General features: G+C 35.4%; 1 protein-coding gene across 1 annotated transcript in view; it reads right to left on the bottom strand.

The window, feature by feature from the left end:
* Positions 1-25,398, bottom strand: part of LOC105234142 (neural cell adhesion molecule 1-A) — a 31,076-nt gene extending 5,678 nt beyond the window's left edge. The window contains exons 1-6 of the mRNA XM_049446644.1: positions 25,337-25,398; positions 21,392-22,048; positions 14,859-15,053; positions 11,797-11,982; positions 10,872-11,003; positions 6,976-7,128 (exon numbers count right to left, since the gene is read on the bottom strand). Coding sequence (XP_049302601.1) covers positions 6,976-7,128; positions 10,872-11,003; positions 11,797-11,982; positions 14,859-15,053; positions 21,392-21,443 — 718 coding nt within the window. The 5' untranslated portion in view covers positions 21,444-22,048; positions 25,337-25,398. The remainder of the gene's footprint in view (positions 1-6,975; positions 7,129-10,871; positions 11,004-11,796; positions 11,983-14,858; positions 15,054-21,391; positions 22,049-25,336) is intronic.
* Positions 25,399-27,125: the final 1,727 nt, after the last annotated feature.

The raw sequence follows: 27,125 nt of genomic DNA, 5'->3' as shown, positions 1-27,125 counted from the left end.
AACTCTATTAAACTGTTTTCTAATAATGATAAGCTTACTATAATATACTATAGGCACAGTTAAACTATCAATAAATACTATTTAAAAAACAAACACACCCTAATGTTGCAATACGTTTCTGTACGAGGCTTTTAGGCGCATCAGAAGCACCACATTGCCAGACAGTCAGTCAGTCGCTTAGCTTAACAAAATCCCGGTTATTTAAATTTCTCTCCAGCTTATGCAACTAACCAGCCCCGAGAGGCGCACACACACTCAGCTTAGAATCATATATAGCATATGTACGTACGTACGTATGCCAGTAACCTGAACTTTCAGCCGCCTTCTAGTGGGGATTTAATGTAAAACTTCTGCAGCAAATAGTTTGCTAAAAACTTTCGCTCCAAGCACCAAAATGCAATTCCACCCATTTTGCGGAACTTTCACTGCGCCTCAACTGAAACTGTTCCACTTGTTCATATATTCGTATGTTCCACTTGTTCGTATACGTACTTAGATAAAGTATACATGCATGTCTACCCACTTGCCTACCTAGAAGTGTACTACGCAGTGGCAAAGTAACATATCGTTTCGCCCAATCCAATCAATTTGAATAGTGGTTAGTGCCGTACTACATCGCCAACAACTCAGCTTCAGTTACACTGGAGTGTCTTCTTGGTACGGCAGCAGCAGCTGCTGCAGTCGGTGAAGTTCGGAGCGAATGGGGGCTACAGAGTGCTTGTTAGTTAGTGCGCACTGCGAATGCAAAATACGTTTTGCTGCCAAAGTGAAGTGGTGTACCATTCTCTGCCATCACCGCCACCGACATCGCCACCGCCTGCCCTTAGTAAATATTCACTTGCGTCTTTGCTTACGCATTCTCCTTCAGGTTTAGGCGCCCGCTCGCCAGCTCACCCGCTTTATAATGTCAAAGCAAGTGCGGAGCCGTTTGCCTTTAAAGTTTCAGTTTCATTTCATTAGGCAAATGCGTTTGCGGCATTGATGCCGCTCGCCACCCTGTCTCTGCGCTGTTTGCATGTTGGCTAAGCGTCTATCCGTCCGTGCTTTATTTGAGCCGTCGATCCTTTCATCCGTTCGTTCAATGTTTAAGCTCCCATACTTCAGCAACAAACAGCAATATTTCTAAATCCGTTTCGATTTTTTATCCACACTTTTCGAAGTTTACTAAGGAAGCTACAAATTTGCCAGCAATTAAAAGTGTATTTGAGGATAAATGAATTGGGCAAATATACATATTTGGTAGGACTGTTTTTGCTCTGAAAGTTGATAATGTTTACTACACTGGTATTTGATTTTAATCCATTATTGTTTTATTGGGTGAAACGAGTGTTGAAGTGTTGTGAGGAAGAGAGGAAAAAGAGTTAAAAAGTTGATGGTTTTTCCAATCAAAAATTGTGGATAGGTGGATTGCCAAAAAAAGATCGATTTTCAGTAAACTTTCCATTGTGTTGGACCATCTCTACTCATTAACAACACGGGATGTGAAATATGAATTGCTCTGCTTGATTTTTGGAAGTTCCATATGAATAACTAGAGGAAAGAAACAGCGGCTATTGACTTCCATAGCTATTAATTCTGGGTATCCACCTTTTATTTATTGTTCTTATTTTCTTGTAGCTTTTATTGTTAAAAAAAGACAGGTTTTGCTTTCCAGAGGCTCTGTATTTCTACACTTGAATCGGAAAAAACAAAAAACAAACATTTCGTCAGCTCTGAAGAATCATGAACGGCATTATTTCAATAAAAATAATCCTAAAAGACTTTCCTAATTCCATTTTATCTAAGAGATTAGCAGTTTATAATTGAACTCATAACTGTTACTTAAGTACCATATACCGAGATCTGCTGAATATTTCACATTAAGAATCTAAAGATCATTCAGAATGCAAAAAAGCTTATACAAAATCGTTCAACGTTGCCAGACTCGAAAATTGAACATACAGGGTTTGTCCGGAAAGAAATAGGACTGAGTCGTTTTAAAACAAGAAAAAACGTTAACTTCGGGTGCACCGAAGCTAATATACCCTTCACAGGTGCACATCTTTTAGTAACTATGTGCTCAGTTTATATGGAAGCTATATGCTATAGTAATCCGATCTGTACAATTTTTTCGGAGATTACATTGTTACCTTAGAAAATAATCTGTACCGAATTTTGAGAATATATCTTGTCAAATGCAAAAGTTTTCCATACAAGAACTGTTTTTCGATTGTTCAATTTGTATGGCAGCTATATGCTATAGTGGGCCGACCTGACTAATTTCCTGGAAGATTACATTGTTATTATAGAAAATAATCTATACCAAATTTCGTGAATATATCTTGTCAAATGCAAAAGTTTTCCATACAAGCCTTTTATTCCGATTGGTCAGTTTGTATGGCAGCTATATCTTATAGTGAGCCGATATCGACGGTTCCGACAAATGAGCAGCTTCTTGAAGAGAAAACTAGTTCGTATATATACAGACAGACAGACGGACATGGCTAAATCGACTCATCTCGACGTACTGATCATTTATACGAGTATATATACTTTATAGGGTCTCCGACAATTCCTTCGGGATGTTACAAACTTCGTGACAAACTTAATATACCATGTTCAGCCTGTTCAGGGTATAAAAATTTATTGAATTAATCGTTATAATCCTTTTCCGATTGACCTTTCATTTGAGTCTGTTGAGGACTTCCACGTAAAACTTGGCGTTGACGGTATGTTCAGGGCGAACAATTCATGTTGGACGAGCCTTTGCCACCAAAAAAGACAATGAGTCGAATTGGTAGGTCTCCCAGCATGGTTTTCATCTGCGACCTTTTCCCGGCCCTCCAAAGAGACCTGGTGTGATCATCTTAAGAAAAAAATATACATATGTATCTTAACAAAAAGAAGAGTTTGCGCTTTATTTCCTCCATATTAAATTTAAACTATTAGAGGTAAGGTGGTTTATTATCTCAAATCCCAAATGTATATTAAAGGTAGGAGGTAAAGAACTAGACTGGTAACTAAAACTAAAATGACTCTTTAAGGAAGCAGTATTTCATTAGTCCGCAAGTGCTTTGGTCAATCAACTCTTAGAAAGTTTGAGTAAGAGATATTTTCGGAGTCGACCAATGATAGAAAAATTAATGAATCAGTAATTGGGATCTTAACTAACTAACACTTTCCTTAATTACCATGAGCACCAGCAAACAAATGGGATTAGTTGGAAAATAATCCAAATCTAAATAATTTTCATGGATCGAAAAGAGAAAACATGTTCGAGATTGTATTACCTAAACGCGGATCTATCAACTCGGTTTGATTAAAAGGGATTTGATGCAAATTTCGCACGTTAGCCCCCCGTGACTTCGGCATCCCTGGAGTACAACACTAAATCGAAACAGTTATTCGAACCATTTCAAATTGAATCCTTTATTTCGAAATTGTGTGCCTGCTTTAAACATATTCATGCAAATATTATATATAACATACCATACATTTGTAGTATGTATGTATGCATACTATTTTGAGGAGAAAAGTTTTGTGCTCATAGAAAGTTTTTATTTCGCTTAAATTTTTATTTAAGCAATAACTTTCTCTACCGCAATTCGTACAAAAGTTGAATGTGACGCAAGTTGCATTTAAATCATAACAGTTACCACAGACCCATATTGAAACATACATATAAGTACTTATATAGAAATCTGCAGTGAGTAAAGTTGCACTGCTTTGTGAATTTTATATCGTATACAGGGTGATTTAAAATTTGTTTGCTTTACTGAAGTTAATTTCTTCTTTAATATAAACCTCTATAGGAATAGCTTGAAATATTGATTGTTTAGTGAAATATATTTATTAGGATATTTGAATATATTTCCCGATGAATGAAATGAATAAATCACTTAAGCAACTACTAAAGTGATTTCACTGATCTTTCTAATCACATAAGATTTGACCCCACTGCTTTCGATGGTTTTAAAATACCGTTCCTAAGACAGACGGGTCTACATAACCGGTCGGACCCGGACTTTTATTGGGCCAACGACTGTCAACTCGGCAAAAATCTGCCGCTACAACAACTACAACAACAACGCTTATAATATTAACGGATTTTGTTTGGTGAAACCCTAGACTCATACTTTAGTAGCTCTGTCGCCATGGAACTGTTTTGCAACAGTATTAAATTTATTTTTTGGTCAGAAAACCTCTGGAAACTACTAATTGGTTATGTTTTTTGATCGTAAATTCAATTATGATTATGAATCTTAAGAGGTCGCGACCGGTAAGAGTCAATATTATAGCTGTGGAGCAGAAGCTTGGGTTAGGCTTCGTTGTGAAGCTTATCCTCGAGACGAGACCCAATTTAATAGTTGCAGAAAAGTCATTTGCGGTAACAGAAACCTTCTATAGATGGATTGAAAGTCTTATGCAACGACAAAAGTCTGCTAAAGCAATTGGTTTTGATCCCAGCTAATGGACCAGTGCTTACAGGACTCATCTGGGTCAGGCAATAGTACAAGTAAATGATTCAAAATGTACAGTTACGAATCGCTCTATGGATTAAAGCAACTTTTGAGCACTTATTGTTTTCATGACTGGCCAAAATAACTTCATATAACGGGTTATCCAGCATGAGTTAGGTGAAAGGAATAAATTTTCACGATAATCTTGAAAATTTATTTCAAATCTCTATAAAGATAACGAGACGATTATAATATTTTTTTATTTGCTATAAACTTAAAACGAAGATTTAAGTTCGGGTAAAACCGAACATTTCACACTCTTACAACTTGCAAGGATTAAAGCGAGGAAAGTACATAAGGCTTGTTAGTTATATCGGATTTAGTGCGAGTTCTCACCCAATTTTATTTCAGTCTAACCACTCAAAGATGCACCATTATAAGAAAAAGAGAGAGAATGGTCAGTTTTATTACGATAACTCACATATTGGCCGATATGTGCAGTATAAAGTCACTTAAAATTCAAATCAATGGTTTGCCACCATGAGCTTAGACTTGATTGAGCAGAAAACGAAAGTCTTGCACATAAGCTTCATTGGGGAATGCGGCATTATGAAATACCTGGGAGTAATATTGGATTTCAAATTAAAATTTTAGGAACACCTGCCATATACTTCCGGTAAAGCAAACAAAATTTATAATGCTCAATCGAGAATGATGGCCAATAGAGGCTGCGTGCGTTCCAGCCGGCGAGCTTTAATACCAAAAGTAAATATAAAATCATATGCAAAACAAATGCACAAACGCTGTGCATAGGCGCACTGCTATCCGAGTAATAAGGTCTTTTCGAACGATATCAAGCATCGCTGCTGAAGTTTTAGCTAGTATGCCGTCCATTGACATCCAAGGAGAGGAATTCGCGCCTTTGAAACAGCTATCGGGCGAAAAAAGAGGAAAGAACCAAAAGCATTACAATTTGGCAGCAACTGTGGTAAACCTCAACCAAAGGACGGTGGACCCACAGACTAATCCCGGACATCCATTCGTGCGTAGATAGACAAATTGAGGACCTAGACTTCCACCTAACACAATTACTGAGTGGACATGGATGCTTTAGTAGCTATCTGTACCGATTTCATCACGACCTTAGTCCGTCCTGTACGGCGTGTACAGAGTACATACGAGACTCTGAGCACGTTTTTTTTAAGGCCATCGCTTTTCAAATGTAAGGGAAAAGTTAAAAACTTCACTTGGCGATAGTTTTTAGGTGGGAAATTGGGCGGCACTCATGGTAAACAGACAGCTGTCAGCTAAGCGTAAAAGTGTTCCATGCAAGGAACAGTCCATAGGGTTCCGATATAAGCGACTTCGACCAATGAGCAGTTCCTAGGGAAGAAAAGGGCGAGAATCTAGTTCTTATATAAATACATAGACAGACAGACAAGTCGTCACGCTCTCTAACGTGTCCTTCTGAACATTATAAACTTCGTGGCAAACTTGAAACGAGAAGGGTAGGGTAGAAAAATTAGATTCGAAACACCCTGTGTGATAGTTTTAAGCGCATATAAGTACGAATACATACATATATATCTTTATAGAAATGTTTAGAGCAGACAAATTGGTGAAAGGACGTGCAAGTAGACAAACTAACGAAATAAGCATAAATATATACGGTATATGAACATACATACATATAGGTATGTAAGCACGCATGTGTAAAGGCACAAGGAGTTGCAATATGTATGTATATGTGCATACAATGTGCTATTATGGGTGTATAGCGGTGTGCGTGAATTCATCGCTTTCGGTTTTCGTAATGAAGTGCACTTTAGTGCCGCCTGAGCGTCAATATTCGAACATACACAAACAAACATACATACATATGCAAGCATTTGTGCAAGCAGTTATGTACGTGTATGTGTGCATGTGGGAAAGGAAATTTACGCTGCTGGAATACTTTCGAATAGAGACAACACTTTCGCGTGAACCCAACTGGTGCTCATACCTGCAATACCATATATAACTACAGATATATGTGCATGTAAGTAAGTATGTGATATGTATGCACACTTATGCATTCATGCGTATGTGTGCGCAGTTAAATGCAAGTTTGCGCTCCCATATGTGTACTGGGTAGGCAAACACCGTCGACACTCCAACAACACTTTGGAGTGAGTGCACCGAATAACTGTAAATTAAATGCATGCGCTGCTAACTCGGCTAAAGCCGCTATTATACAACCTCGCTTGTCTACCTACCGATACCCCCTCACAAACAGTATAGCGCTCATACAGTGTTGCATGCAGCACCATTCGGTTAAGAACCGCTTACCGCACGGATTTGACACTTATGTAAGTATGAATGTATGTAAAAATATATGTATTGATAGTGGTGCGTGTAAGTGTGTGTGAATCTATATTAAATTGTATGTGTACGTGATCGTAATGCATGCCAGCAACTTTAAAAATCCAATTGCAGCTACATATATATGTATGGGTGTATGCATGTTTTGCTTTGGGAGTCCATTGAATACACTTACGCTGTATCCTCAGTAGAATCGTAATTTGTTCGGAATCCGCAAAAGTTGGTGTGATTCGCATCGCACGACACGTGTATTCACCAGCATCCGATTGCTGTACATTCTTGATGAAGAGTCCATCGGAGAGTTTTTTGTATTTGGTTGAGTTGACGGCTGTGGTGTAGTAGAAATAGCAACAAATTGACATGGAAATTATGAAAACAACTTCTTTTAAATGCAAGATATATTTGAAAAAGAGATGATTACATATATGTAAATGCATAATAAACATTTATATAGGGTGATTTTTTAAGAGCTTGATAACTTTAAAAAAAAAAAAAACGCATAAAATTTGCAAAATCTCATCGGTTCTTTATTTGAAACGTTAGATTGGTTCATGACATTTACTTTTTGAAGATAATTTCATTTAAATGTTGACCGCGGCTGCGTCTTAGGTGGTCCATTCGGAAAGTCCAATTTTGGGCAACTTTTTCGAGCATTTCGGCCGGAATAGCCCGAATTTCTTCGGAAATGTTGTCTTCCAAAGCTGGAATAGTTGCTGGCTTATTTCTGTAGACTTTAGACTTGACGTAGCCCCACAAAAAATAGTCTAAAGGCGTTAAATCGCATGATCTTGGTGGCCAACTTACGGGTCCATTTCTTGAGATGAATTGTTGTCCGAAGTTTTCCCTCAAAATGGCCATAGAATCGCGAGCTGTGTGGCATGTAGCGCCATCTTGTTGAAACCACATGTCAACCAAGTTCAGTTCTTCCATTTTTGGCAACAAAAAGTTTGTTAGCATCGAACGATAGCGATCGCCATTCACCGTAACGTTGCGTCCAACAGCATCTTTGAAAAAATACGGTCCAATGATTCCACCAGCGTACAAACCACACCAAACAGTGCATTTTTCGGGATGCATGGGCAGTTCTTGAACGGCTTCTGGTTGCCCTTCACCCCAAATGCGGCAATTTTGCTTATTTACGTAGCCATTCAACCAGAAATGAGCCTCATCGCTGAACAAAATTTGTCGATAAACACATTTCGAACCGAACACTGATTTTGGTAATAAAATTCAATGATTTGCAAGCGTTGCTCGTTAGTAAGTCTATTCATGATGAAATGTCAAAGCATACTGAGCATCTTTCTCTTTGACACCATGTCTGAAATCCCACGTGATCTGTCAAATACTAATGCATGAAAATCCTAACCTCAAAAAAATCACCCGTTACAAATAGTAGCTCATAAACGCTGAAAATATTTGTGAAAAGATATACATATGTATGTATATAATAATTACATATTTTTTAATTACTAAAAAATATTTAAAAAAGTTTACTATATCAAGTGTTGATTTTCGAAACACATGTATATAAATTAGGGTGGTTCAAAAAAAAAATAAAATTATTATTTAAAAAAATATTTTATATATCAAGTTCATAATATTAAGTTTTGATTTTCAAAAAATATAATGTTTAATGTATTAGGGTGATTCAAAAAACAATATTTAATTTAAAAAAATTTAGTTTACAATATTAAGTTTTGATTTTCGAAAAATATGTTCATATTAGGACGGTTCGAAAAAATATAAATATTTTCTTTTTCACTTGGTACTTTGAAAAATAAGTTCTCACTCCTCTTCGAAAATCTCTAAAGTTGTGAGCTCTTAGTAGTGAGCGGTTAGTTGTCCGTCTTATAATTTTATATATTTTTCTTTTATCAGAGAGAAAAATTTATATATTACTTCCAACTAACTACTTGCAAAAATACATCATTTCATACATTTTGTAGATATTAACGGTTGACGTGCGTGAAAAAAATATATTTTTTCACTCACCCTAATATATTTATATTGTATTAACGCTTAGAAAATACATTACAAGTCTTAATACAAAACTATTTTTTTAATCAAACTTACTTAAAAATACCTCACTTATAATAAACCATTCTAAAAATTTTTTAGTTCGAAAATTTTCTAAAAATAAAAATTATTTGCTTATTATGTAACCAAAAATATTCTGGTTGGTGTGCGAAAAAAAATTTTTTCGACCCACCCTAATATGCATATTTTACTTTACTTTATCACTTAAAAATACATTAAAAGTTTTAATATATTTCCAAAAAAAAATACTTTTTTATTCAACTTTACTTAAAAAACCTCACTTATAATGAATATAAATATATTTTTAATCATAACTGAATTTCAAAAAAAAAAGTGTTCAGTTTGAAAATTTTCATATTGTTCAAAAAATTTCATTTTCAGTATAATTATTAATGACTTATGATTCTCAAAGAAAATTTAGGAGAAATCCTGTATGTAATGCCGGTATATGGATAGCGTCTCTGAATGGAGGCATTCGAAAAGGCATGAATGATGAAAATTTAGAAAATGGACGAGGAAAACGGAAGAAACGAATCGAACAATGTGCTTAGTGTGTGTTCATTACATACAGCGACGGTGTAGTCCTATACAAAGCGTAGCGTCGATAAGTCAATTGAAGTTGGCAGGAGTCTTCCGACAGAAAATATAGCTAAGCTTATAGTGCGCTCTGGAATCGCCAATATCAGCAGAGGAACCTCAACTAAGTTTAAGAGAAACTTCGAAGACCACAAAAAGTAATATATCTATAATGTCCACCTCATTGGAAATACTAAAAATCTAAATGCCTTTTAATTAATTCAAAATCATTCTTTAAATATATCTCCGTTATTTCTTTTCACAAACAGTTCTACAATTTCGAAAATGTATTAGTTTGGTTATATCTAGATGCCAAAGACTTTTTTACTAATATACATATTGTCCAGCTGATCACACTTCACAGTTAATCGTTGTATTGTCAGGAAAAAGCTCAAAATAAACGATTCTTTTGAAATCCCAACAAAGAGACAACATAACATTTTTTGGTGACTATCGGCTTTCGACGTGGTTTGTGGTGGAACATCCTTCTTATATCATGATCTCTTTCACTTTACATTCTTGTAAACGGCCCAATCTTCTTCACCAGTAACAACATTACGAGCAAATTTCGTTCTTCAAGAACATGAGGAACCCGTATGTAAAGCTTCAAAATTATTCCTAGACATTTCTTGTGCTTGTAAACGGTTGCGTTAGACAAATTTATACTTTCTTTGTTTAACCCACATCGCCTTCAAAAGTTTTTCTCCTCAAGATCGAAATTTTCGGAACGAAATTTTGCAAGCCAATTTGGCGTCGGCGTTTGCTCAACACAACTTCTCCGTACACAATTTTCGTCTTAAGCTGCATTTTTGATAATAAAACAGTAAAATATGCCGAAAATGCTGTTTTCGATATTCCAAACAAGCCTTGTTCTATTAACTGTTGAATTAGTTATATAACAATAAAGCAATTATTACTTAGTGAACGACCCATTATAACGAAATTTTCAATGGAAAAAGCTACCCAGCAGGCAGGAAAAAAATTTTCGTTGGATATATGTATGTCCTAACGCTTCGACGAAATTCGTACTAGGGCTTTTCGATATAGCCAGAAAATCACCAAATATCCAAAATACAAAAAAAAATATATAGCTACGCAGTTACTAAACTGTATTACACAAATTGCTATTAACATATTTTAAGATCAAGATCTCCACCGGCAATATTACAAATTTGGGGAAGCTTATTCAAGTACCGACCCAACTTTTCCCAAAAAGTACCACTTAAATTATATACAAATAATTATTCACACCAGCAAACAGCTAATCTAGAGTAATCATAAAACTATTTCCGAACAAATTTTATTACACCGTTAACTTGCTTTAAACATATACTTAACAACACGTGACATCTACACACTTACTGTATTGGATTGTGAGAGCATTTTATTCACCATTTGCTTTCAATGCAATAGCTAATTTAATTTTATTGCAACACGTGTCATTGCATGCCTACTTACTGTTTATATATTCGCCATTGTATAGCCAGGACACGTCCGGACGGGGATCACCTTTAACAAAACACTTGACCGTGGCGTCACGACCCTCACCCGCCGACTGCACCAGCTCCGTTTTGTCAAAGGAGATTTTCTCTACGTTTTTCGGTTGCATTGTTGGGCGCCGTTAATTGTTTGTTGTTGTTGTTGTTGTGGGGCACGATGAGGTGGCACGCAGATGAGTAGTCGAATTTTATATGATTTTATTTTGTTTTTGGCATTTTTTATGTTTTTTTTGTCATTGTTATTTTTGTTGTTGTGTTATTTTTATTGTTGTGTTATTTTTGTTGTTGGAATCCATTCACATTAGCCACAATGAGTCAGGCGGATATCCACAATACCACAACAAAGCGTTTACGAGCCGGTAAGTAGGGGCGTATGAGTAACCAACATTAAGGATATAGTACGAAATGGTAACGAAGTTAGTCGACCGTGCGAAGGAATTACGAAGCGATTTGTAAGCAAATGTTTAGAAAAATAGAAAATCAAACAAAAGGAGGATAAAAAGAGGCAATTTATAGGGCAAAGATACCTTTATATATATATTTATATATACATATATACGAATTCTAAGCGTTTGTATGTCATTAATGTTTGTTAAGGTTACAATAAAGGTATGTATGTATGTTTATATATATATACATATATATGTACGTGTGACTGTGTAGTGTTGATAGCAAAATTGTTGACTAGATTATTGCCTACACTTGGACACTTGAAATTCGGTAATAATAAGTGTGAGCATTTTAGGGACGTACCAAAACAAACATATAAACATGTATATATGTATATTTATAGAAAAAATATGTGTAAAAGTATGTGTATGTATGCAAATATGTGTGAGCTTGTATAAATTACACAAGATAAACCTGCACGGAAGTGAACGTACGATTTACGAGCAGCTCAAAGGACTTCCTCGCCTCACCGCTGGCCAGTGTTGCGGTGCTGCCAGCATCCGGCGTTGATGCTGCTGATGTGGCTTCGTTGTTATTGTTGTTGTTAGTCAGCGTTGCCTCACACGTCCAGTTGCCCTTGTCCGTCAGCGCAATGTGCTCGAAGACCAACGCCAAAAATCCTGCATGCATGCCATTAAACAGAAACGAAACAAAGATGACGAAAAGAAGAAAAACGGTAGAAGAAGAAGAAGACGTGGAGAAGATGTAGAACAAGAAATATTACATACAAATCAGTAGTGTCGCATAAACTACCCGGCCGGTGTGGTGGTGTTGGAAGGGATATATGTATGTATGTAATGTATGAATAAATGAATTGAAAGCGAAAATTTTTACTTTATATTCCTGTAAGCCGAAAAGTTGCCAACAGCAACAAGCATTAAGCATGAAGACGCACAGACACGCGCGCACACAAAAGTTAATTACACAAACACATGCAATAGTATATGTATATGTATGCATGTGCATAAATGCTGTGTGCCTATGGACACATGTAAGCGGGATTTATGAAAGGATAAGTCTTTTGGTTTATTTTCTCTTGGAGAATTTGCATTTTTCGTATTACAGCTGTGTTGTGGTTCGTTGGACGTCTTTCGCTTGGCTGGACGTGCGATCTCACTGTTCTGGCTCTTCACTCGTAATGTCAGCATGTCAGTGGCACAAGACAGTGGCGTAGCTACTAAGGAGCAAATACCAAGGTAGCCGGTCTACCTGTGCCTATATGAAAATACATGTTTTACAAGGTATTTCGCGAACCTAAATTGAATATTGGCACAATATTCTACAAGACTTGTCTTTAAAATATTATGTGACTCCGACCAATCTTTTTCTTTTGGTCTTCGAATTACCATAGTTCAAAACAAATTGAGTCCAGGGAATCTGACAAGAAATATCCTTAGTAATTCCAAAATCAATCCCCTTTGTCCAGGAAGTAGAACTATTGTATTTATTCTCGAGCTCTGTCAATGAAAACTAGGCTAACTAAGACTTTTGAGATTATACTTGACATCCGGCCAATACATATAGAAGTGAAGTATGGACAAACCTTACGTCTAGCCGGCTTATGATTTTAGCTTTTAGGTATTAAATTCGGCGTCATCACGGGATGGTATCATACTCGAACCTTTTAATTTAGCAATGTGACCGAGAAAGCGAGACTCATGAAGAAGTAAACACAACGTTTTTATCCACCAATAGAATATAATGAATCAGTGGGTTTGTGATCGACTGTTCCAACGACGAAGTCTACATTATAACCGAAGGATCAAAGGGTGAAATAGGAACAGCAGCGATCTTCTTCTGTAATAATCCACAGCTTCAAACTAAATGACTACAATTCAGACATAACAACCAAAGTAAGATTCTGCTCTAACCAGTAAGTCTACAAACCTTTTAGTGCCGGCAATTATGGCTATCCGTAGAGCCAATAATAAGTGTCAATGGATTAGGTTATGCATGAAGGACTATGGGTAAGTAACTCGATTTGGGTAACCACTGCTATAGGAATAGAAGAAAATGATAAGGCAGACGAACTGGTGCGCTTTGGGGTATCTGGAGACACAATTCCCCTAGGCTGCCCTAGGCCATTCAGCTCCTTCAAGGACTTTTTAAATCAATGGTCCTTAGAGGAACATCTCAGGTTTTGGGACACAAGCAACACCATATCATAAAGTTACTTTGGGGTAGTGTTGATGTTGGACAGACCAAACATCTCCTATTTGTAGACAAAAGAGAGAGCTTAGCAACATTGTAGGGGTCATCTCACAGTACCTGCCCTTAAGATCTAAAGTTCAGGAAATGAAAAAAGTCAGAGGAAGACGATGAAACGGCCTTCAGTCGTATAAGACTCCCAATGCTCCTACTTAAGAGACATTGGACAACTGGGGTAGAAAAGAATCAGTTTTTTTACCAGTTTCTGAGTTGCTGTATTTATATATCGCCGTATTGGCCGTATTTGCATTTGTATGTAAATGCGTCTAACACGTATCTACTCTCATCAAATACGTCATAAATACGGGATGGATCCTGACTAACCCGAGTAAGAACTAGAATAATAAAGATTCAGATATTCCAATCTACTTCTCCTCAAAGAGAATACATCGTATAGAAAATTCAGAAGTATAAGCAAACACTCAAGAACGGAATGGCCTAGGAAGCACGTGGGTGTCAATTTAGTTAAGACTGTTGATTGTCGATATCCAGAATGATAGCGCAGGAACAATCAGAACAAGTCGATACTGCTAATTATTTTTCAACAATCACACGAAGCTGATATTTTCGATAAAATATTGACAAATGACAGATTCTGTGATATTGTTAAGATCTTACGAATAAGTTTTAATCAAATTCAAAAACAGGGACTTTTCTTATAAGTTTCGAATACAGTCAGATGCGACTTCATTTAGTGCTTATACAGGAAATGAAGACTTAAGTTCCCTTTCTCTCCACACCATTAACCTTTCACGATCTTTCTTTCAATATCTACAAAAATATTTTTTAACAAAAGATCCAATCATAAACCCTTCGAAAATGTTTACTACACCACTGTCACATATGTACATATGGATATACGGAAGCATAGCTGAGCAACAGTAATTGGCATAGGAGCTGTGTGACTTTGTTGTAGTGAAAGAGGCGTTGATGCTTTTGCATAATGCCGCAAATGTCAGTGGCAAAGAACAGAAAGTGACATACGCCAAAGTTATGCGGGGAAATGACAGAAGCAAAAAGTACCGCTAACGATGGGAGGACACCGCATTAGCGTATAACTCGTATATTTCTATGGTTAACATGACACATAATTTGTTGGTCAGTTGTACGTACTTATTTAATTGCACGGTTTGAAGTGAGTGCATAGTCGTGTTGTTGAGGAAAAAAATACATATAAATACGTACGGTAAAAAAATTTTAGGAGTAATTATGATTGTTTTTTAAATAAATTTTGTTTGCGGTAAGTAAATGGTGGTTAAATCGAAAATAAATGCGTTACGACACCAACCAGTTTTCTTTTCGATATGCACACGCCCTTTTGTATTTTCCTTGGGCACCCCTTTAGGGTCTTTCCATTTCGCATTCGCATCCTTTTGTACTGTTTTACAGAATATAATGAAGGAATCATTTACAAAATGTGTGATAGATGGTGTCGAGGGTGCCAGGGTTAGCCAACTGCCCTCCAATTGGCCGAGAACAGCAACTGCAAAGAGAGTAAAAAGAAAGTTGTTTGAAAATTTATGTAGCGGAAATGTTTCCATAAAAATATTACAATATATTTTGAAGTAAAAAAAATAAAAAAATAAATAAATAAGTTATAGAAATAAAATTTCAAAACAAAATATGGAAATCAAAAAAGAAATGTTCAATGAATTTTTATAAGAAGTTTTTTATTAGAAAATTTAAAATAATGGTTAGACTCGGCCTAAATATTTTTATTTTTTAATGAACATTTTCTGCAGATGGTCTCTGGTCCTTATTCTATATTTTATAACAAAAATAGTGTTTGCCACTTCGTGAGATAACACGTTCACCAAACTTGGTTTGCAATAAATCGATTGTGAAATTCGCTGTATGGCTTGTGGCGCCATCCTATTGGAAACACATTCAGCCAGAAATGAACCTCATCGCTGAAGATGATTTTTGGATGGAAATGCAGATCATTTTCAAGTATCATAATTTGTCAATCGCTTAAAAACGCTGAAGACGATTGGTCGAGAGAATTGTTAAAAAATACGATAGAAGTGCTGCCAAACTGTCTATGACATCGTGACAAGTAACGAATCGTGGATTTACGTTTAAGAGGTCGAAAGTAAACAGTAGTCGTCTGTACAGGTGTTTCCAGATGAGTCGAATCCAAAAATCGTTGTTCGAGCACGAAGCATATGGATCACTCTTCACAACTACAATGCGAGCTCTCACATCTGAACTAAAACAACTCCCTCTTTGAGTATTCAAAAAGTCGCTTTGATGAGTCATCCACCATATACTTGTAGTCCTGACTTGGCACCGAATGACTGCTTTCTATTCTCGCACGTAAAAAATAAACTAAGAGGTACTATATTTCATCATCTGGAAAGGCGTTTGATGCCTTCAAAATACAAGTCTTGGAGATACCTCAATCAGATTGGCCAAAGTGCCGCGACAATTGATTCAAACGACTGTGTATAGATCTTAATGAAGTATATTTTGAAAAATAGTAAAACGATTTTCGCGGTTTAAGTTATATTTTTTTTGTTCTCTAATCCCGAAATATGAAAGGCAACCCTGGCATAATAGTACCCGCAAAAATACTCTTTTCTGAAAGTTGTTCTTTCTTTTTAGTTTAATATGCATGTCATAATAGACATTGTAAATTTACTACCTTCGATTTTCATCTCTTGTGTTAGCAACTTTTTATGCCGAAAATTGTTTTTACTTCACTTTTTAATAACGAATGCTCAATACGCTTGGGCATAATATTGTTTTACGATTTCTTTTCACTTGTATTTATGGCACATCAATTTCAAACAAGTCTATTTGTAAGTTTGCGTGTGTTTCTGCAGGTTACTGGCTGCAGTTTGTTGCAGCAATTTGGCGTCTGTTTCTGCAGCAGTTAATGCGCGGAAGAAGTGCAACATTTTAGCGCATTGCGTCATTTACGAGTATTGAAAACAAATTCACTCTGAATATATAACGGATGTTGTACAATATTGATGGCGTGACTTTTTACGCGCGAGAATCTTTTAGATTTGTTCAAAGTTTTCGTAATGTTCAAGGCATACTTAGTTGCTTATTGAAGAGTACAATTAACTAATGTGTTATTCTGCAGATACTTTATAGCCTCGTAAACAGTTCAATCAACAAATGTTGTGGACAATAATGCAATGTTTCAATTAGTAGATCAGAACTCCAAATTAATATGTGTGGGGGGATTCAGTGCAGACATAATCGAGCTTTGGGTACTTTGCCATATTATATGAATATATACTACTGTCATCAAAAAGTAAAGTGAGATGACTATCATGGCGTCATGACATTCTGATACTCAAATGGACAATGCGTGGAAGCCGTTTTGATGTGATCTTGAGGAGATAAACCCGAATAGAAGAAGGCCTTGAAAGCTATACCGGAAAAAGAATATTCCAACATCACATTTTCCACAAGTGAAAACTGGAAAACTTATATCTGATTCAATGTCTGTGAATTTCCCTCCGTTTTATACATTCACACTTATCGGAAGTTCAATCCTATCTTTGTGGATTTAATTTGCCTGACATTAAGGAGGTATTCTACTCTAGAAATCAAATTTTGGGCAGTTTTTTGATTTTTATTAAAAAAAAACCAAAAATATTTTTAGTATCCATTTTTTTTATGGTGTTTTTTATTAATATCTTAAGAATACAGAAAAAAAATTTACAAAAAAAATATTAAAAACAAGTACGGAAGGGCAAAGTTCGGGTGTCACCGAACATTTTATACTCTCGCATGATAAAGTGATAATCGAGATTTCATTATCCGTCATTTACATATTTTTTTATTTTGCTGTAAAATTAATTACAAATAAATTCTGGGAGATTTACCGATATTTTCGGTGAAAAATTAGGTTAGGTTAGGTTAGGCACTGAGTTCTTCGTGTTCGATATCAGGGACCTTGAAAAGTTATAGTCCGATCACGACAATTTTTCCACAAGGGATACCTCAGCTCAAATACCGTATTTGTGTAAAGTTTTATTATATTGGAAGAAGGCGTGGTTGTGAACCGATTTCACCCATATTTCGTACATGTCATTGAAATCGGTGGAGTAGTTCCTGAGATATGCTTTTTGGTCCATAAGTGGGCGACGCCACGCCCATTTTCAATTTTTACAAAAAGTCTGGGTGCAGCTTCCTTCTGTCATTTCTTCCGTAAAATTTTGTGTTCCTGACGTTTTTTGTTAGTCGGTTGACGCACTTTTAGTGATTTTCAACATAACCTTTGTATGGGAGGTGGGCGTGGTTATTATCCGATTTCTTCCATTTTTGAACTGTATATGGAAATTATGTAGAGTTTGGTTGACATAGCTATAGTAGTTTCCGAGATATGTACAAAAAACTTAGTAGGGGGCCGTGCCATGCCCACTTTTCCAAAAAAAATACGTCCAAATATGTCCTCCCTAATGCGATCCTTTGTGCTAAATTTCACTTTAATATCTTTATTTATGGGTTAGTTATGACACTTTATAGGTTTTCGGTTTTCGCCATTTTGTGGGCGTAGCAGTGGGCCGATTTTGCCCATCTTCGAACTTAACCTTCTTATGGAGCCAAGAAATGCATGTACCAAGTTTCATCATGATATTTCAATTTTTACTCAAGTTACAGCTTGCACGGACGGACGGACAGACAGACATCCGGATTTCAACTCTACTCGTCACCCTGATCACTTTGGTATATATAAACCTATATCTGACTCTTTTAGTTTTAGGACTTACAAACAACCGTTATGTGAACAAAACTATAATACTCTCTTTAGCAACTTTGTTGCGAGAGTATAATTAAAATAATTAGAGGAGGGGAGAGACAGGTGTAAAAAAATGGCGCATCCTGGTGACATTGATCCTGACTCTCCTGGTGGTCTGAAAAAAAAAAAAATCAAAAGAAATTCTTAATCAGTAAGGATGCTGTTATAGTCCCTACCTCAGGGAACACGAAAATTTTTTTTTTTGAAAAATGGCGACTGCCTGAAAATAAAAATCATTTTTTACGCTTTTTTTTTGAAATTCCTTATTTTTTTTTAAATATTAAAAACAAAAATTTTTACACAATGCTGATAGGAACGATAAAGGATTATATAAAGAAGGTTCACACAAAATTTCAAGTAAATCGGTTGTATAGAACTTGAGATAATGCCGGTACCGTGTGGAAAAAAGTAGTTTCGAGAAAAACGCGTTTAAAAAAGTGAGTCTACCTACCTACCGGGCTAGGTACTGCGTCACTAAAGTAACTGTAGCTCTTAAAATAATTTAAATTTTTAAAAATCCTTTGGAGGATATGTTCTTAAGGGTCTAAACTTTAAATATATGAAAAAAAAATCGAATTTTTCAAAATTCTAGAGTAGAATACCCCCTTAACAATCAGACCCTATTCTGGCTATTACCAAAAATCAAACTTTCTCAACAAAACTTCTTTCTCAACTAGTCTTCATTTCTGTACGATATACTCTATGAAATCACAATCAATAGTTCTATATTTTGTTTGTGGTCTACTAAGTTTCAGAGCATACGATAGTCAAACCTCAGGCAATATATACTTGTATATCAACAGCAGAACTTCAAATAATATCTCACAGTTACAATTCATACAACTATTGGGATACGAACTTTTTTGAGTGCGAAGAGTTCCATAGATCTCTTACGCATTACCTTGGGCCAAAAGTACATTGTGACTGCATAGCTGCTGGTGGTCGACCAGGGTCTGAGGCCCAACAGTTCAGCAGTGAACCAGAAGATGCCAACAGATCTCTCACCCATCCCCATTCCGGAGTTATCGTGACTGAAGTACCTGCCCAGCGAGCCCATCAGCCTTATAGCTTCCTGCTATGGCCGGGCACCCAAACCAGTCTAATTGTATAATTATAATAATAAAGATGAGAATTCTAGACATCGTTTCACTAGTCTAGAGCACACAGTCAGAGAACTCGAGGCTAATGTCGCAGCCCTACTATCGGAGTGGATAGTCATCGCTCTAAAGGAAGCTGCGCACCGGAGCAGTAGATCTATTCTACCTTTATAGCAGCTATCTCCCCTTGGAATAAGCTCATTGTTCAGGAAAAAAACTAAACCGTAGTTCGCGAAAGTGTACTCTTCTATCAACACTCCCCGCAAGTATTGATCCACCCATAAAAAAAATCACCGCCCTTCTCCTCTAACGAATCTTTCTCTCCCACGTCTCCCTCGAAGGTAAGCGATCAGAGAAGAGTCAGCTAGGGCTGGTTCGGCGACCTGGTAATCCACGATTTTGAAATGAAATCCCACACTCACAGTCATTTAAGTACTCTGATTCTCTGAGTCTACGGACAATTTCGCGGCCAAATACTTCGCGGCTATGTCCACTGGTGCTGTATGACACAAGGCAGTCAGTACCACACCGCTTACTTTGTGATGTCAACATTATTTTAAACATATTTACATTCCAATTGGTCTCGTCCGATTAAATTTACTGAATCTCATCGCTTGATGTTTCGAAAAGTTCATAATATATTGGGTAGCCGCCATGACATTACTAAGGGACTTAACATTCATCATCAAACGGTTTTGAACCATTTAAAAAAGGCTGGCTACAAAAAGAAGCTCGATATTTGGGCACCACATGAATTGTCTGTGTAAAATTTAATGGGTCGGATTGACGCTTCGAAAGGTTATGCTGAGTGTTTGGTGGGATTGGAAAGGAATCATCCACTATGAGCTGCTCCAGCCTGGTCGAACGATTGATTCTACATTTTACTGTCAACAACTGATGAGATTGAAGTAAGCAATCGAAAAAACGGCCAGAACTGATCAACAGAAAAGGCTTCGTCTTCCATCAGGACAACGCTAGACCACACACATCTTTGATGACTCGGCAAAAACTGGGAGAGCTTGGCTGGGAAGTTTTGATGCATCCACCATATAGCCCTGACCTTGCACCATCGGACTACCATTTCTTTCGGTCAATGCAGAACTCCCTTAATGGAGTAAAGTTGGCTTCAAGAGAAGCCTGTGAAAATTACTTGTCGCAGTTTTTCGCCGAGAAACCAGAAAAGTTTTACACTGATGGAATAATGTCTCTAGCGGAAAAATGGCAAAAAGTGGTCGACCAAAATGGTACATATTTGATTCATTAAAGTTCATTATCATATATAAAAAAAAATTTAAGTCAACATTTGATTAGAAATACGAAAATACTTTTTCGACCCATTAGTATGTATATATTTATAAATCTAAGCCCATACCTAATATATCCATTTCTAGACGAATATAATTAGGCTTTCTCGGCTTCGTCGAAGTCGATACGCCCAGGTAAAAAATTCAATGTTTCTTCGCGATAAACTCTCTTAAAAGCATTTTTGCGATTTAGAACTCCTTTCTCTTCCTTTCTTTCTTTCTACGGACATTTTAACCACAAATGGCTAATGACACTTCACTTCACACACATGTACATTTTTCATTTTCCACCACACTAACTACCATTAAACGCTGGCATGATTCACAAGCCCAACCATTTGAAGAGCTTGAAACAATTTCATCACATGACAACTCTTGACATTTCCCCATTATGCAAGCGTTAAGCCTTGACAGCCGCAAGGCCGGAAGGATAAAGCGTAAAGGGGAAAAAGTACAAAACCAAAAACAAATGCTTGCATTGCAAATATACCAGAAGTGGACCAGAAATAAAATATACAAATTAAGATAAAACGCTAAATGCCAGAAAATATATTATATAATTAGCATGAATGTCCGAGTTGGATTAGTATGTGTGCAAATGTATCGCTGTATGTGTGTGTGTGTAATCATTGTATATGGTATATAGTAGTTAGTATATTACCATTTTGACTGACGAGTAGAATGAGTAAATGTAATAGAAATAATAAATCCATTGCGAATTCGTGTTATTGTGGTTGCTGTTTTGTTAGCACGTCACACACACATACACACGCACGCCCGCATGCACGAGAGCCCTTTATAATGTTATTTAAGCCACTTATTTTATGTGCGTTGTTAGCTGATGGTTGTTGTTGCTGTCACATTGAATATACTGCTCGAAATCCACTAAAATCATGCGTAACTGTATTTAGGCGTCTGCTGTTGTCACAGAGTCTGCTGGCCGCTGATGTGCTGCTAAATTATCCTTTTTAATGTTAACGTAATCCTTTATGGGTAATTAAATCCATTTTGTATGTGTTGCATAGCCCTCAATGGTGGCATAAATGTGCAGTTGTAAGGACTGTTTTGTATAGAATTAGCTGCTATTAACGTTAATGTGTTGTTGTAGTACTTTAAGGAAGTTTATTTAGTTTGTTTGTATGTTAAATCATTCACTTTTGCATGTGTTGAGTGTTAACGCTGTTTAGTATTATTTTATTTCATTATTTTTTCTTTTTTATGCTTTCAGTTTATTTCTGCAACTAATCTTTTTTAATCTCATACTTTTTTTTATATCTCCATTTTTTAGTATTAAAGTAAATAAATTTATTTATAAATTCTGTAATATATTTTTTGTGTAAATCAAACTTTTGTTTTAATTAAATTAATTTTTTTCTAATAAATTGAATTAAATGCACTTAAGCCTCTTTATATTTAATTCAATTTGAATCAAAATCAATTTTAAATGATTTTTTCACATTCGCTGTATTTCAATATCAAAAAAAAAACATTGACTTCGGTTGCACCGAAGCTATGTATGTATAACACCCTTCACAATTAAAAATTTTTCCATTTATGAACTTGATTTTGAACGATCAGTTCGTATGATATGATATAAAGTCGATTTCGCCACGTCCGTCTGCCCGTCTGTACAGACTATCATATGAAATATCGATCTTTTTCTGCCCAAGAAGCTGCTTATTTGTCAGACCCGTCGATATCGGACCACTACAGCATATCGCTGCCATGGAAAATAAACGATCCGAATCAATTGCTTGTATGGAAAACATTTTCATTTGAAATGATATCTTCACGAAATCGGCATGGATTATTGCTCAGGACAAAGCTACTATCTTTAAATATATTATTCAGATAGGACTGTAGTATAGTTCTGGCATGAAAAAAAATTTTAACAAGATATCTTCACGAAATCGACATACTTTCGACCATTGCCTAATCAATGCTTGATATCTGAAAAGTGAAAAACTCTTTTAGTTGACAAGATATCTTCACGAAATTTTGCTTGAATCATTGCCTATGGCAACGCTACAATCTTCGAACATATTGTTTAGATCGGACCACTATAGAATATAGCTGTTATACAAACCAAACGATCAAAATCAAGTTTTCGTATAGAAAACTTTTTATGCGATAAGATATCTTCACAGATATCAAACAAAGTGGCAGTGAAAGAACTAGAACTATTTATTTATTTTATTTTTGTTCATTTAATTTTTTTTTTTAATTTTTTTTTTTTCTTAATTGTCTTTATTTTTGTTGTTATCTTATTTTATTATTTTTATGTTATTTAGTTTTTTATAAAGTATATATTTTTCTTTGTTTTGTTTTATTTTAAACTTCACAAAATCTTTTTATATCAAACAAAGTTAGGAAAAGAACTAGAACTATTTATTTATTTTAATTTTGTTCATTTAATTTTTTTATACTATATTTTTTTAATTTTTTTAATTGTCTTTATTTTATTTCTTTTTATTTTTTTTATCTTATTTTATTGTTTTTTTATTTTTTTTTAGCTTAATTGTTTTATTTGATTTTGATTTTTATTTTATTTCGGTTTATTTTATTTCAACTTATTTTCAATTATATTTTTCTTTACTTTATTAATTTAATTTAATTTTATTTCGTTTTATTTTTAATTTTAATGTGTATTATATTTTACTTTACTTTCTTTTTTTATATTTATTTTTTTTTATTTTATTTAATTATTTTATTTTATTATTAATTTTTTATTTTATTTTAATTAGTTATTTTTAATTTAATTTTATTGTATTTTTTTTTTTTATTTTAATTTTCATTATATTTTTCTTTACTTTATTAATTTAATTTAATTTTATTTCGTTTTATTTTTAATTTTAATGTGTATTATATTTTACTTTAATTTATTTTATTTTTTTCATATTATTTTAGTTTATATTATTTTTGTTATATTTTAGTTTACTTAATTTTAGTAAATTAACTTACTCAAATCTTTTAGTTTTATATTATTTTATTTATAATTTAAATTTTTTTATTTTATTTTTTATTTTATTTTTTTATTTCATTTAATTTTTATTATATTTTACTTTATTTAATATTATTTTTTTTTTATTTTTTTTTCAATTTTTTTTTAATTTTACTTTACTATATTTCATTATACATTATTTTTATTTAATTTACGTTAATTTATTTTATTTTTTTTTTACTTTATTTTATTTCGTTTTTTTTAATTTTTTTTTTCAATACCTATTTTATTTAAAAATTTTTTCTTGTTTTATATTATTATATTTTAATTTGTTATATAGTTTATATCTCAATTGCTTTTATTTTCCATATCATTTTACCCATAACATATTATTAAAAATAATTAGATTTCACTATTTTGTTTTTTTTTTTGTTAATTTTTATTTCGTTCTAACCAATTTTTATGTTTGCACTTTTTTCTTTGACTTCAAATTGCTTATTTTTATTTTTGTAATTTTTTACTCGCATACCTGGTTTGTATGTATATTCAACTCACTTTTAATAGTTTTTATCATTATTCACACACATTTGCATATATTAATTTATAAGCACTGCTGTTGTCATTCGCATACACATAGGTAATTTGCTATGCTTTAAACATACAATTTTACAATACAATAAATATTTTGCGCAGCTACGCACTATCACACGCATGACATCATTCGGAAGCTTTTGCCAAGCCGACATATAATTGCCAAGAAGATAGTGCTAGCCAAGAAAAAAAACGCAAAGAAGACACCGTTCATCACCAAGTGGCCAAGCTGCACACACACTACAACCACACAAGGTTCACCAACGCCAACAGCAAAAAAAATGCGTGCTGCAGGTCAGACTGGCAGCAACAACGCCCACAGCGGCATGCCGCCACCGATGACAACATTTTCAAAATTGCCGCCAACCTATCCTTGAAACATGAATTTCCTGTTATAAACGAGTTCGTTAGTAGTCAGCAGCCACAAAACAAAGCATACACTCGCGGGCACGCACACGCACGAATACCCGTTTCAGTACGAACGACCAGCAGGCGACGTACACTGGCGCAAGTATTTCAAATTTCGCTGCTTCACAATTTTGTGTTTTTTTTTTGCCTGCGAATCTTTGAATTTTCAACCGATTATCCTTTTACGGCTTTGCCACTGCACACTCGTTAACTCGTATTAGCCTTCGAGAGCTTTTGTTGTATTGGACGACAAGTATTGGTTAGTGCGAAGCAGCAGAAGAAGAGGAGAACGCGTCAAAACGCCGCCACTGCACAATGATGACTGAATTGTTCCTGCTGCCAAGCAAACGGCAAAGCCACCAAACCAAGGATGCGAATGTTGTTGATGGCCATCAACGACCAACACGCACGAATTGAGATTTTTACTTCATATGACACAACAAGCGGCGAAGGATTCGCACGAGCGGCAAAGCGATTCGGCAGCACGATGCTCCAAAGTGCGCCGACAATAACAAATGCGGTGCAGTTGAATAACCGAAACGAAAATTAAATAAGAGCGTCAATGCACCGCTACCAACACGCTGTCAACGCACTGACAGCCCAACTAAAGCACACACACACACATATCGTATGCGTATATGATACAATTGCCGTTATCCGTTTTACCGTTGTGGCATTCGCTGTCAGTAGAGCGCGTTCAAATCTCGGCTGTATCAGAAATTGCACTGAAGTTACTTCGCATCCTGTCGTATCCTTTATTTTGAACAAATGAAATGTAGTTCATGCAGCTCGTTAAACATGTTGACACACTTTATGCCACCGCCATCCATTCGGGTATGGGCGTATGCGTGGTCGCGTATGTGTGTAAGTGTTTGTGTGGTGGCATCATCAGCATCGTGTCGAGCATGTTGCACGACGCCAGTGTGCTCCGCGTCAACGAGTCTCGAAGTGATGTCATGTGGCGCCAGTTCACGAACCTGCCGGTGTGAGAACGTCTGGTGTCGTAGCATGTTGCTGGCAACATGTTGCCTAAGGCATACAGAATATGCGTACGAGCGTGTGGGCGCTGAGCACAATGTAAGGGAGAGTTGTAGTGTGTGCGCTTAAAATGCTCTGAGCGTGAGATTTCTAGCATTGTTGAAATTCAAAAGCTTCCTGGTTTATGGCAAGGATAATGTTATAGAAGGCGTATAACAGTTAGTATTTCTATAAAGATAAACTAAAATGGAATGTATGTGCAATTAGATAACGTTTTATAGCCATAATTTCAAGGTTTGGCTATAAACCGTTGGATTGTATTTCGCAAAAGCTTCTTTTTGAAAGTTTTATAATGGAATATCCTATTTTGTTACCACAAATCCTGCGAAGCTTTATTATAAAACACCTTGGCTGAGCTTGAACTCTACAATATAGTCCTTTTTTAGCTTTTTAAAGTTGTACTCTTTTCCTCACCTTTTGTTTTGGAAAGCTTTAAAATGAGTTACAACCACGAGTACAACTACCAATAATATTTTTCTATTACATATATCGCTCATTTGCTTCAAGACCGGCGTAAGTCAAAAAAATCGATTCGCCAGAAAACGCGTTTAAAGTTTTCAACTTACTACAACCTTACACGATGACTCCAACCTTACACCTCTTCTCAAGCGGAGCATATAAGAGGTATTCATATGAATTTTTCACTCAACATGAAGCATGATATAACGAACAATTCTGCAGCATTAACTCCAAAATCACGTTTTTTGATTTATGCCGGTCTTGCAGCAAATGAGCGATATATGCATATCTTAAGCTCTCATAGAAATAATCACAGAAATACCCAAATCTTTAATCGCCAATTTCATAAATAGGTTCTGAAGATGGTCTCCATAAGAAGTTATGTCAGTCTAGAGCCTTCAAAAAGTTGTTATTTCGCAAGCTATTCAAAGAAATAAAGAAAAATTAATATCTATTTCGGGACAGATGTCACTAACAGTACTACCAACTTACAGAAAATTTACCGATTCGAAAAACATTAAATTTTTAAATTTAAAAATTCAATTCAATTTCATAGCAGTAGTATACCATAATTCTCGAGTATCTGTGGACCTCTTACTGTGTATGGTTATTAAGGTTATTAGATTTTCAATGGAAAACTGGTCAAAAACCATCATAGTACCCAGTCATGTAAGAATAGGTGGAAATGAAATGGCAGACAGTTGGTCGGAGGTAATAGGGAAAACAATTATCTTATGCTGCCGTAGACCATTCAGCTCCTTCAAAGGTTACTTGAAGCATTGGACTCTAGCAAGACGCCTCAGGCCTTGGAATACTTATAATATTGAGCATTCTAGAAAAGTAGTATAGGAAAGACCAGAAAGCTTTTTCCTACTTATAAGTAAGATGGCATTATATTATATTAAATTGGAATGGACATAATGCAGAGCGTGTGTGTAGAATGATGAGATGTTAGAAC

This window comes from Bactrocera dorsalis, chromosome 1, assembly GCF_023373825.1.
Source record: "Bactrocera dorsalis isolate Fly_Bdor chromosome 1, ASM2337382v1, whole genome shotgun sequence".
NCBI classification, from domain to species: Eukaryota; Metazoa; Arthropoda; class Insecta; order Diptera; family Tephritidae; genus Bactrocera; species Bactrocera dorsalis.
The sequence above is the reverse complement of the archived record's forward strand: the minus strand, read 5'-3'. Positions and strand labels throughout refer to the sequence as shown.